This window comes from Rousettus aegyptiacus, unplaced genomic scaffold (genome assembly GCF_014176215.1).
Source record: "Rousettus aegyptiacus isolate mRouAeg1 unplaced genomic scaffold, mRouAeg1.p scaffold_m13_p_5, whole genome shotgun sequence".
NCBI lineage: Eukaryota > Metazoa > Chordata > Mammalia > Chiroptera > Pteropodidae > Rousettus > Rousettus aegyptiacus.
The window spans coordinates 9,479,521-9,491,732 of record NW_023416308.1 but is presented as its reverse complement, the minus strand read 5'-3'; the positions used below and the strand labels follow the sequence as shown (position 1 = coordinate 9,491,732).

Below are 12,212 nucleotides of genomic sequence, written 5' to 3'. Positions count from 1 at the left end.
GCCGGCAGCGTGGCATCTTGCTCCCATCATCTCATGCCCTCCTTCTGCACAGCCGAATCTCCCTGTTTCCTTCTTATGGGGACCCGTGATTGCAGTTAGGGCCCATCCAGATCGTCCAAGATAATCTCCCCGTATTCAAGACCTTTAATTAACTTATACTCTCAAAGACCCTTTTTTCCATGTAAGGTAACAAATATGGGTTTCAGGGATCAGGACCTGATGTCTTTGGGGCCATTATTCGGCCTCATTCCAGGGGGAAGAACTCAAATATCCCTTTAGGTCAGAGGTCACAAACTAGGGGGTCAAAGGTCACACCCAGTTCTCCCACGAGTTTTATCTGGCTGGCAGAGTTTTCCAAAAAAAAGTGAATTTGCAGCGAAATAGAAAAACCAAGACGTGGCACATTAAAACTGGTTTCCAGCCTCTTAAATTATCGGACGAGCCGTTAGAACAAAGCCCACATCCGGGCGAGACGGTCAGCCTCGGGAGCTGGGCAGGGGCTGTCGTGGGCTCTCCAGTTTCCCGGGATCCAAACTGAGCCCCACGCACCTGGCCCGGACCCTGTAGACATGGGAGTTTGAGAATCCCGTCCAGCTCTCGTGATATGAGTAATTAGAGTCATGGCTGTTTCTGGGCCTGGAAGCCCTCACCTCCCTTCCCAGCCGCAGCCTTTGCCGTAGAATCTCACTCTTGAGACTACGCTTTTCTCTTGATCGAGACCATGCTTTTCCCCTCCAGTGTGACGACATCTAGGAGGAAGTCTTTGCAGAGGCCAGAGTCTTGGTTTCCACTGTCCCCAGGTCTTCCTGCTGTAACTCAGGTCCCTGCCGGAGCGAACAGGGGGAGGCAGAAACCAAAGGCTGTCGGAGTGTGGAAGGCAAGAAGGGGGTGGGGTGGGGTTCAGAAGGAGCGTGGTGTCTGCCGAGAGGCGCGGGCAGGGCTTCCTGCCAGGGCCAGCTGCTCCTCAGCAGCCTCCTTGCCTGCTTGGCCTGAGCGGACGGTCCCACTGCAGACTGTGCCCTGCACACAGGCCTGGCCCAGCTGCTCCCCTTCTGGGTCCTCAGAACTGGTCAGCAGTCAGCAGCGGGGTGACCAGTATGGACGCAAACCTTCTGTGGAGTCGTTGCCGTGGGAGAGGCCCTGGCTCCCAGGGACCCTCCGTTGGAAGGGTCTGGCAAAGGTTCCCAGAAGGTTTAGAGTGCGATCGTCTCCCTGGCAAGGGGGAAAAAAGAGGGCTTTAGTTTAGTCCTTGCCAGAAAGCATAGAAGATGCTCACCAGGCGGGAGACAGAGTCCCATACCTGGGCTTACGGGGCGGGGAGGGGGGGAGGTCGGGGGGGGAGAGGGTGGAGCAGACTGGGAACTGAGGGGAGGGGGCCGGAGGAAGGAAAGGAGAAGAACAGGGTGACATGGGTGACATTCCTGACCGGGAGGGAACCTGCTGTTCACCGCCAGACTTGGGCCCAGAGCATTCCTGGGGAGACAGGTTTTTAAGGGTGTCCATGTACCATGTGGGGTGCTGCTGACAAAGTGGGTTCCAGGTTCCCACGTACATCCATTACTTTATACTCTACAGAGGGTGGCTCAGGTGAATTGTAACAAGCCCCTCAGTTGATTCAGACGTACCCTTAAGTTTGAGAACCACCGACCGTGTCCACATGATGGCTTTGAGGATGCTGTTCCACCCCGAATGCCAAGTCCACTGGAGGATGGCCTTTCCAGTGGTTTAAGGACGCCTGAGAGGAGGTGGGAGCCACTTAGTGAAGGCAGGTTCCTCGATCCCATCTGGGAATAAGGGACAATTAAGAAATAAATTCTCCTCAGTCCTTGGGCAGGATAGTGCAAGGAAGTGTGAGATCTGGGTGCTCAGCCACATCTAGGACGTGTTTCCCTATAGGGAGGAGTGTATCGTGCCCCCTTCCCAAGGGGACATTGAGCATTATCTGGAGATATTTTTGGTTAGCACAGCTGGTGAGGGGTGGAAAGGTGGGTGTTACTGGCATCTAGTGAGTAGAGGCCAGGGATACTGCTAAACATCCCACAATACACAGGACATCCCCCACCAAGAGGAAGTGTCCAGCCCCGAATATCAATAGATCCCGGTTGAGAAACAGATCTGGACTGAAACCACTCAGGGGATGGTTGAGACCAGGACTCACGAGCGCTCGCGAAGGAGCATCACCGTCCAGTCTTCTCGGAAGTCAAGACCGGCCCCACCCACCTCCATCTGCGAGCTCCCAAAATACATATTTAAATGAAGAAATGATCCATTAGATTTATCAAAATTGCATTCAACAGAGAAATACATTCAACACCTCTACCTCATTCGGAGGAGACATCCAACATCTAAATTTGAAATCCTTCACAAGTGTGAGGTCCAAGCAAAGGGCTCTCCCCTCCCATGCCCACCCAGGAAGCCCTGTTCTCTGTGATTCTCAGCTAGGAGAACAGCAACGAGACACCTGACATTCAAGCTTCCTCCTCGGCTCACTGGCCGGTGGTTCTCAAACTTAAGGGTACATCTGACAAGCTACCTGATCTCGCTGAGCTTCGGTTTCCTTACTGGTCAATGTGATAACCATAGCTCATGTCTAGTTAGTGCCAACTACATGCTAGACATTTCACTTGCATGACCTTATTTAATCCCCAGGAGAGGCGGGCATGGAGTGGGTTTTGAATGACGAGGAGGAGTTAGCTCTCGGCAGACGGAAGATGTAGGAGTGGTTATGGTATGTTCCTCAGGAAGACGGGAGAGTGGATATGAAGGCTGACAATGATGGGAAGTCGGCATCTGGCAGGGAAGCAGAGAATTCCCTGATTCCTAGGCTCCGCCAACAAGAGAGTGCATTGTCCAACACTATAACCACTCGCCACCTACGGCTATTTAAATTTAATTACAGTTAAAACAAAATTAAACCTTTAGTTCTTCACTGACAATAACCACATTTCAATTGTCACATGCGCCCAGTGGCTATAATACTACGCAGCACAGATCGAAATGTTTCTGTCATGGCAGGAAGTTCTACCAGACCACACTAGATTAAAGGGATCGTGACTGTTTTATACAGAGCTAGCATTTTTTCCTCTCTATTTCTATCTGATCAACCCATAGGCAAATTAGTAAAACTGATAGCAGGTACCGCACAGCTAAGCACTATAAGCTTTATCTCATTTAACCATTGCAGCAGCCCCATGAACTAGGTATTATTATTATTATTATTATTAACACTATTTTAGAGCTGAATAAACTGAGAATTAGAAAGGTTGAGTATCCAGAAAATCCAAAGTTTCACAGCTTATAACCAGCAACACCAAGAGTTGGACCCAGTTTCACCCAGTCCACAGCCCGTGTTCTTAACCGGCAGGCTACACTGCCCACACGAACTGATCAAGTCCCACAGTAAGCAAATTTGTGACAACAAGCTAGGTGTTTTCCTCAGACCCGCTTATCACTGACAGAATAAAGGCTTGGAATCTACATAAATCTCCTTCTAATTTTGTCCCGGGGGTGAATGGAAGCAAAACAGCTCAACCTGCATGTTCCCCATGGTGCCATATTAAAAATATTCTTCCCCTGCTCATCACACAGGACTCTTAAATAAATTTGTGTTGACAAAACACTTCGAATGCATTATTTAAACAAAGTTACAAAAGGCTTAAAAAAGGAAAAAAAAGAGGAGGATGACAAAAGCAGCTCTCTCGGCAGATGCACGCGAGATAAGCCATGTGAGTCACTTCGGAGTTGCCTAGGTAATTGTACCCTGTAATTTTTGTAAACTGGCCTCATTCCGTGAAAGATGTTGGATTCCTTGCTCTTTCGCCTCTGGCTTAGCATGAGCATCCTGACTAGTTTTTCCTGTCTCTGTTTTTCAGAAGGGAGGTTCTGGGCTGAGCATCAATCAGGCCTAGTTTTCAGATCCCAGCTCTGCTCCGTGTTTACTGTGGGACCTTGGGAAACTTACATAACCTCTCCGGGCTCAGTTTTTGCATCTATAAAAATGGGCTTTTAATGTCTGTTGGGAGTAAACGAAATAATTTCTGTACAAGTACATTACAGATGCTCAGATAATAACTTCTTCCCTTCTTTGCCGAATCCCCATTTATGGTCACGTGATATCATAGCATCTGGAGTTTCGGAGATGAGAGGGAGCTGAGTGACGTGAACAGCAGCCCTCTCAACAGACGATTCCTCTGTTTACCACCACGTAGGTAAACCATTGACTCGGGTTCTGTAATCAGGAACCATTCCCAATGTGTCTTGGTGACATCTCAGAGGGTAAAACAGTACGCTCCCTCTGAAAATCGCAGATCTCTCCAAGCAGAGAAGAGAGGACGTGGCTTTGACGTGAGCCGCTGGGACCATGTAAAACACAGCAAGGAGGGGCGTCCGGCTGGACCCAAGTGAGCAGCTGGAGTGGCCACTCAGGGCTGTGGACTCGCTTGGGCCCTGACTTCTGATTCATCCCAAATAACTGTCAGCTCCAGATTGGAGGGGGAGTGGTCAGGAGAAATGATGGAGCCAGGACCAGGAGTCCCCAAAGCTGGGAACATAGAACAGAGGGCTAGACAAGGGCCAGCCTGGATGCCTGGGACCGAAACCGAGATGGCCTACAGAGCAAGCCACAGTGCCCAGAACTGGAGAACAGACAGATGCCCTGGAGTAAAACTGGATAGAGGGGCTTAATAAGAGGTAGGTTGTCAGAAGCAGGAGGGTAGCGCTTGGAGCGTAAGAGAACAAAAATGAGGTGAGACTGGTCAGGAGATCTGGATTTTTTAAACCATCAAAATGTTCTATATCTACGAGTTTATTTTTATTTTGTTTGCTCATTTATTCTGTACTTTAGATTCCACATATAAGGGAAATCCTATGGCACTTGTCTTTCCCTGACTTACTCCACTCGGCACAATCCTCTTTTGGTCCATCCATCTAGTAGATGGCAAGATTTCATTCTTTTTTATGACTGAGTAATATTCCATCCTTTATCCATTCATCCATTGATGGACACCCAGATTGCCTCCATGTATTGGCTATGGTAAATAATGCTACAATGAACATATGGATTCACATGTCCCTTTGAAGTAATGGTTTGCGTTTCTTCAGATATATACTTCAGATAAATAAACCTTTAGATAAATTACTACCCCAGCTTTTTGTTTGTTTTCATTTTCACGAAATATCTTTTTCCACCTCTTTACTTTCAGCCTGCATGTGTCTTTTAATCGAAAGTGAGTCTCCTGTAGGCAGGAGATCTGGATTTTAAATGCAAAATCAGTCCCGTCTCAGAAGACGGCCAGCCTTTGGAACCAAACGGAGATAGCTTCCTCCTAGACCTATTCGTGTTCAAAGGCCAGGAGCCAGGAAAGCTTTGTGGTTTAAGAAGTCAGTCTCTAGAGCCAGGAACAAGCCTGGGTTTGAATCCCAACTCCACCGTCACTAGCTGAGTGTCTTAGGATGGTGATTTAACCTCTCCGAGCCGCAGTTTCCTCATGTGATGATGATCGTGAAGATGATGCTAGTGGTAATTAAGATGCTGACGATGGTCGTGATAGAGGAGGATAGTGGTACTGATAATGATGGTTATGATGAAATAATATGCGGAGGTGATGATACTGAGGAGAGCGCCCATGGCCATGGTGATGGGGTGATAATGAGCATGATGACAACACTGGTGATAATGGCGATGACGACTACCGTGGTAATGATGGTTATGCTGATGAAGAGAAGAGGTCGGATGGTGTAGATTATGACAGTGATAATGGCGATGATCATGAGAATGATGGTGGTGGCGATGATAACGGTGACGATAAATGCTAATAAAGAGAGCCTCTCCTTCAGAACGGATGTGAAGAGCGGGCTGGAATATGTACTTTGATCGACGTAGCTTCTGCCTCACCTCTGCCTTCTGTAAAATGGTGTTTAATAGTCGTACCTCATAGGGTTATCACAGAGATTAAATTAAGTAAAACATGTATCACGTGTGTAACACATAGTAAGTGCTTAGTAAATGCTAGCTATCATTATAATGGTATTATTCTTTTTGTTGCTATATTCCCATTATTTTCATAATCATTCCCGTTTATCCTGGGCTGGTATCATTAGTCTTATTATCAATGCCTTAGTCGGTGTTGGAATGATTTACCGGCCTGGCCCACAGACTGGTTTCCTTCCCGATCCCTCCTGCCTCTACTTCCTATACCATTATGTCTGATGACCATCACTTTGTCCAGGGGTTCTGCAAGGGGATGGGCTTCCTGTGCTCTTTAGGTCTATGAGGTGAGGGAGGGGTGGGGGAGGAGCCAAACCCATGGCATGGCCGTCTCGAAGCGATGTCCATGAAGACGGGTGTGCGCCAGCTTGGGTGAGCTCACCTTTGTGTTTGACGATGAGGATGCCTTCCCACCTCTTGCTGGTGATCCTAACAAAGTAGAGAGCCGGGCACCCAAAGCCGGCTGGCTCCACGTAGAGCCATGTGGGCAAACCGCGGAAGTTCTGGAATGACTCGGGATTTCCAGACCAGGGCAACCAGCTGGTCACTCCTGACTTCACGCAGTCCTCACTTCCCCCTGCCTTGCCTTTCAGAGATCTGGACGGCAAGTCACACAAACCGCTGCCCCTTGGTGTGGAGAATGACCGAGTCTTCAATGACCTGTGGGGGAAGGGCAATGTGCCCGTGGTCCTCAACAACCCGTATTCAGAGAAGGAGCAGGTGAGTGAGTAGTGCCAGCTGCGGGGTGGGGGTGGGAAGCTGAGGCCTGGCATATGGATTTTGGCTTCGGTTTGTTTTGTTGTCTTTGCGAGCTTGCCCTTTTTCTGATTTTAATCCCGTTTCTGCGTTAAAGGCACTCACTTGGTCCTGAATTTAAAAGATATAAAAAATACACGGTGAAAAGTTTTTCTCTCTCCTCTAATCTCAGCCATACAGTTCCCCTCCCCAGAGGCAAGCAATACTCATCATTTTTGTGGTACTTTTAGCAATATTTTATGCATAGATAACTACACACATATATTCACATTTTGACATTATCCATATTGTTTTGCGCCTTGCTTTTTCTCTTGTCAACCTGTTTTGGAGATAAGTCTTAATTAGTAGGTAAAGAGAGTCCTGGCTCTTTTTCACGGCTGCATAATTTTCCAGTGCACGGCTCTGTCATATTCACTGAGCCAGTCCTCCAAAGGGCACTTAGGTCCATTGTCAATATTTTGCTATGCCATTGCTGTAATGAATGACACTGAATAAATAAATACTTTATTTGGCACATGGGTAGGCTTATCAATAGAATAAATTCCTAGAAGTGGAATTGTTTGACCAAAGGTCATATTCACTTGTGATTTGGGTAAAAACTCAGAAATCGCTGACCATAAGATTGTACGAATTCTACCGGCTAAGGAGGAGAGGGATCGTTTCCCCACAGCCTCGCCAGCTCTGTGTGTTATCAGCCTTTTCAGTCTTTGCCTATTTGCCAAGACGTACTTTGGCAGCCTTTTGCTCACCTGCTCAGCAGCTGTCAGACCAAGTCAAAGTGACCTTAGCAAAGCATGTGACTTTCCCAGCCCTCCTCTGCATTGCAGTGAAGTACAGGTAGACTGACCAGCGGGACGCCATAACGGGGGTGGTCCAGGCCACTCAGGAGGTCATCTCCTTTCTTCCCTCCCCCGCCCCAAGCCCTAGACGACGCAGGCTCGGTTGCCAAGCTCGTTCTTCTGGTGCATGATCTATGATACCTTTCACCACCAGCGCGTCTAAGCCATGACTCAAAGGCTCTCTGCAAAGCTTCCCAGGGGAGGAAGGGATATTGTGGAGCCTCAGTGGGGAGTGCTTTCCTCAGCTACTGATGGCTGGGCAGGAAGATAATGTGAGGGATTCTGCAGTAGGTCCGACCCATGCTCCCACCGGCTGATGACTCACCTCTGGCAGTGACACCTGGGAACTTTTGGAGGACGAGCACACTTGTGGGTGTCTATTATGCTGCCTCAGAAATCAAGGTCACACTGGGAGCCTGAGGGGACTGTTATCCATTGATTGAATGAACGAAGAAAGTTAATTATTTCTTTATATTTTTTTTTCTTAATTGAAAATAAAGAGGTGTGGGATGATGTAAACCCTCCCAAGACAAAGGACAGAAAGAGGCAACCTCGGGCCAGTTCCAGGCTGTAGACTTGATTTGTTAGGTCTGCACTGCATTGTCCTAAGAGACAATTTCTATTTGTACTTGGAACTGATTGCCAATATTTCGAAAATTTTTATATAAATATATTGACGGCTTCTCTTTAAAATGTGGGCAGTCTGGCTACATTGAGCCTATATTCATATGAGGCAGTCACTGAGTAGCAGCTGCCCCTCCAGACAGGGCATGGGCTCCCTGGTTTGCCACACTCTCCACCACTCCCCACTGTGTCCCTCTCATTAAGTTAGGATGACAGTTTAATCTTTTTGTATCCGTGTCTTTATTATAAGTGGTAGGCATAAATCGACCGAGAGGTTCGTATATTTGGGGGAAGATGAGAATGGTTTCATGTTTTATGAAAGCGAAGAATATTCTTGTGTGTGTAACATGCAACCCGGTGTTCTGTCTTGAAATTGCTTAGCCTGCTTGGCTGACTTACCTACCTGCTCCTCTAGGGATCACAGTTTGTAATTGCTGGTCTGCAGTAACCCGCGAGATCTGGAGAATAGGGGAGAAGCAGAGGAGGCCTGGACCCCACCAGAGAGACCCTTAAAGTCCTGCTGAAGTCTAGGGCAATAGCAGGAGTGTGGTCATTTCCTTTCATGCCATCTACTTTGGTTAGACAGTGACAGCTTGGAAAACATAACCTTGAACTTCAAGCCTGGGGAGTGGAGATGGATAATGGGACAGGGGCAAGCATGATTAATAGCAGTGATCAGTGTCTTAGTCCCTGTGGGCCTCAAAAACAGAATACCATAGCCTGGGTGGCTTATAGACAACATAAATTTATTTCTCACAGTTCTGAGAAGTCCAAAATCAAGGTGCCAGCAGATTCGAAGTCTGGTACAGACCTGCTTCCTGGTTCATAGACAGCTGTCTTTTTACTGTGTCCTGATGGAAAGGATGAGGGCACTCTCCGAGGTCTCTTCTTATGAGGGCGCTAATCTCATTCATGAGGGCTCCACCCTCCTGACCTCGCCACCTCTCAAGGGCCCCACTGCCCAATGCCATCATATTGGAGATTAGGTTTTCAACGTAATAAAATCAGAGGGAGACAAACATCCAGTCTATAGCAATCGAGGAGACCCAATTGCCTTTGGGTCTCTGCAAAAAAAAAATGGCAGTTTCTTGTCCTTAGAGAAGAAGGAATGGTTCTGAAGACTAAACCCTCCTGCAGTTAAGATGGCCAGATAGCCTTGGACGTGGAAGCCCCTGGAAGCGCGACACACAGACTGGTAGCGCCTGGCATTTACTTTCCCTCCTCGGCCATCACTGAGCCCTCGATGTAGCCCATGAGCCAAAAAGGTCCGAAACCACTGGCCTGCGAGTTCATCCCGGCTCTGCGGTCTGAGACTCGATTTTCCAAACGCCCCTCAGAAATAGAGCTGAAAGGAGCAGAGACCCCAGCATTTAGTTCCTTTTGCATCTCAGAGCTAAGAAGGTGCCCTGTTCACCTCCCGCCGGACATCTCTGTAGCCACAGGCTTCAGAGACGTTTTCCAGGCTGAGCAAATTCCTAAAAACGTCCATGTTCTTCTTTCCGACCTGAAAGGCCAGCTCCTACGCTCGCACACCCTCTACCTGCTCAAAGCCTCCTCACCTGGAGCCCCTGGAGCCAGCTTCCTCCCTCCCACGTGCAACCCACGTTTGCCACGTTTCCAAGAGTTCATTGGGTGGGCTTAGCCTTGTTAATGACACAAAGAGAGACCCAGCCACTACCTGAGTCAGGAAGGCAGGAGCTCGTGGCCCAGCAGCCAATCTGCATTTTCCCCAAGGACTGTGCAAAAGGCAGCAGAGCCCAAGTGAAGCAGAGTGGTTCGGGGCTACACGTGAGAACGGACTTCCTGACTCTGAAGTCTATCAGCTCTTCGAAAGAATAGTGAGGTCCGTCCCGTCCTCCTTGATGCTCTCTTTTGTCCAAATGCAAGGAAAATCAGCCTCAGAGACACCTTCTCCTGAATAAGTCTCAGAAGGCTGAGCTGTTCATCTCTAGCTAGTGGGCATTTCTCTTGTTAATAGGTCAGCGGTGAGTAGGGCCAGTGAAATTTGAGTCCCTGGTCCCCAGGCCATGCTGCGTGAGTGACTATGACGCTCGTCTTAACACTCCCGTGCAAATCGTATCTGGCCTGGGCAGGTAGGTAGAATGAATCGGTATGCCTAGCACGATTCACCGCACACCTGCCACGTGCCTAGTCCTCCCTGCCCTTGAGACCATCACAGACAAATGTGGAGAGACAGACAATTAATCCGTCCTAGAATAGAGAGGGACCCAAAATGCCGGGGGAACATAAGTACCTCAGCAGGTATCAGGAAAGGTTTACCCAAGGAGGTGGCGTCTGGTCTTGGTTTCGAAGATCCGTAGGAGTTTGCCTTAGAGAAAGTGGGAGAAGATGCTGTAGTAAAAGGAACAGCTGTGGCCGATACAGCACATTTTTTTTTTTCCAGCCGAGGATCATTGTTAGATTTCTGAGGTTGCCTTGAGTGTTAATACATCGGAGACACATAGTGAGTTTTGACACCGTTCATAATAATCCTCTTAAGTGAAAATGCTAACCTGATTAAATGTCACGAGAAATTGCTGCTGCCCGTTCTCCCTGCAAGACTTTAGGATTTGAATCGAACCCTCTCGCCTTCCCTTCCTATTAAGCATCTATTTCCCTTGCCTGCCTGATCTGCTCTCCTAAGGGTTAAGGGGTGGGACCAGTGCCAGGCTCGAGGGAAGCACATCTATTTTCAGATGCTAATTAAGCATCGGTCTAATCCTCAGTGGGGGCGAAGGGGTCTCGGGCTTGTGGGGGGATGAGAGTTCCATTTGGGGTCCTTCTCTCTTATTCAGCCCGCTGCCCCTCTCTCGGGCCTCTTGCTGACAAAGGCTGCCGGTCCTTGCACACCCACTGCACTGCTCCCCCCCTCCACCTCACCCCTGGGGACCTAGGGCTTGCTGGCTGCCTTCCAAATGTCAAAATCTGTTGAGGAGCTTTTCTCTCCTTCCAGGTAAGCGCCAGCATCACTCCAGACTCTCTGGAGAGCTCCAAATTATGAGGCGAGTGGGGAGTGCTTATGGGTCCTCAATTTTCAGCAGATCAGAGGTCGCCAGGGCCCCTCGCTGCAGGAGCACACGCCCCAAATTGGCCAGCTGGTGCCAGTTTTGATGAAAACCCAAAACGGGGTGGCCAGACCCAGCTCGGCTGTGTGTGAATGAAGGCAAACCTGCAAAACACTCTGCCTCTCAGTGACAACCCGGCATGCCGCAGGGGGACCTTCTAAGTCAGCCCTGACTCCCTGCAAATTAATGATGTCGGGATAAAAATAACAATAATGCTGGTATTCATAACCACCTTGTAGGGGTGTGGCCATTTCTAACCCTCAGACTCAGCCACAGCCCTGGGCCAAGCACTCAGCTCTGTGGAGGGGGGTGGGGGAGCCCACGTTCAGCCTCTTCTCCCTGGTGACCTTGGTCAGACAACTAATTAAGGTCCGCTCCGACCTTTATTTCCTAACAGGGACTAAGAGGCTCATCGAGTTATGGGGAGGATACAGTGAGATAGCGTGTGAGATGTTAGCATCGCCTGTAACGGTGACAGCTAAGGTTTGCTGAGCCACGTCAGGCTATTGCTAACTTAGGTTTTATACCGCTAATTTCGATATAGCTACATTACCAATTGCTGTATCGCTAATGTGAGGCAGATAGGGCAAGAAGCCCTATTCCTGTTGTACACCCGTATGGCCCGGAAAGGGAAAGCGCGCATTCGCAGAGTCCTGGGGACAAAGCTGCACCTCTGTCCCCTTTACGGCCACCTCGTCATCCTGGTCGGTCATTCGAATCAGTGTTGCCAGAGGCAGTGAAGCCAGGCTCTGGGAGCGCACACACAGAGGAGAAAGCAGGAAGTGGAAAGGCAGGAGCTTTGAGGGCCTGGACCCCACCAGGACTCCCCAGCCCTGTGGCCTGTTAGATGTCAATGCTAGGGGAGCCACTTCACCTCTTAGAGCCTCTGTTTCCACATCTAAAAAATGGGTTACCATGACGATGCACCCAACCAGTGGATGC

The 12,212-nt window shown here is 49.0% G+C and overlaps 1 protein-coding gene across 3 annotated transcripts in view; it reads left to right on the top strand.

Annotated features, from left to right (window-relative positions):
- NOS1 (nitric oxide synthase 1) overlaps window positions 1–12,212 on the top strand; it is a 99,531-nt gene that overhangs the window by 30,637 nt on the left and 56,682 nt on the right. For all 3 annotated transcript variants that reach the window (XM_036221462.1, XM_016149509.2, XM_036221463.1), the window contains exon 3: window positions 6,580–6,706. In XM_036221462.1, coding sequence (XP_036077355.1) covers window positions 6,580–6,706 — 127 coding nt within the window. The remainder of the gene's footprint in view (window positions 1–6,579; window positions 6,707–12,212) is intronic.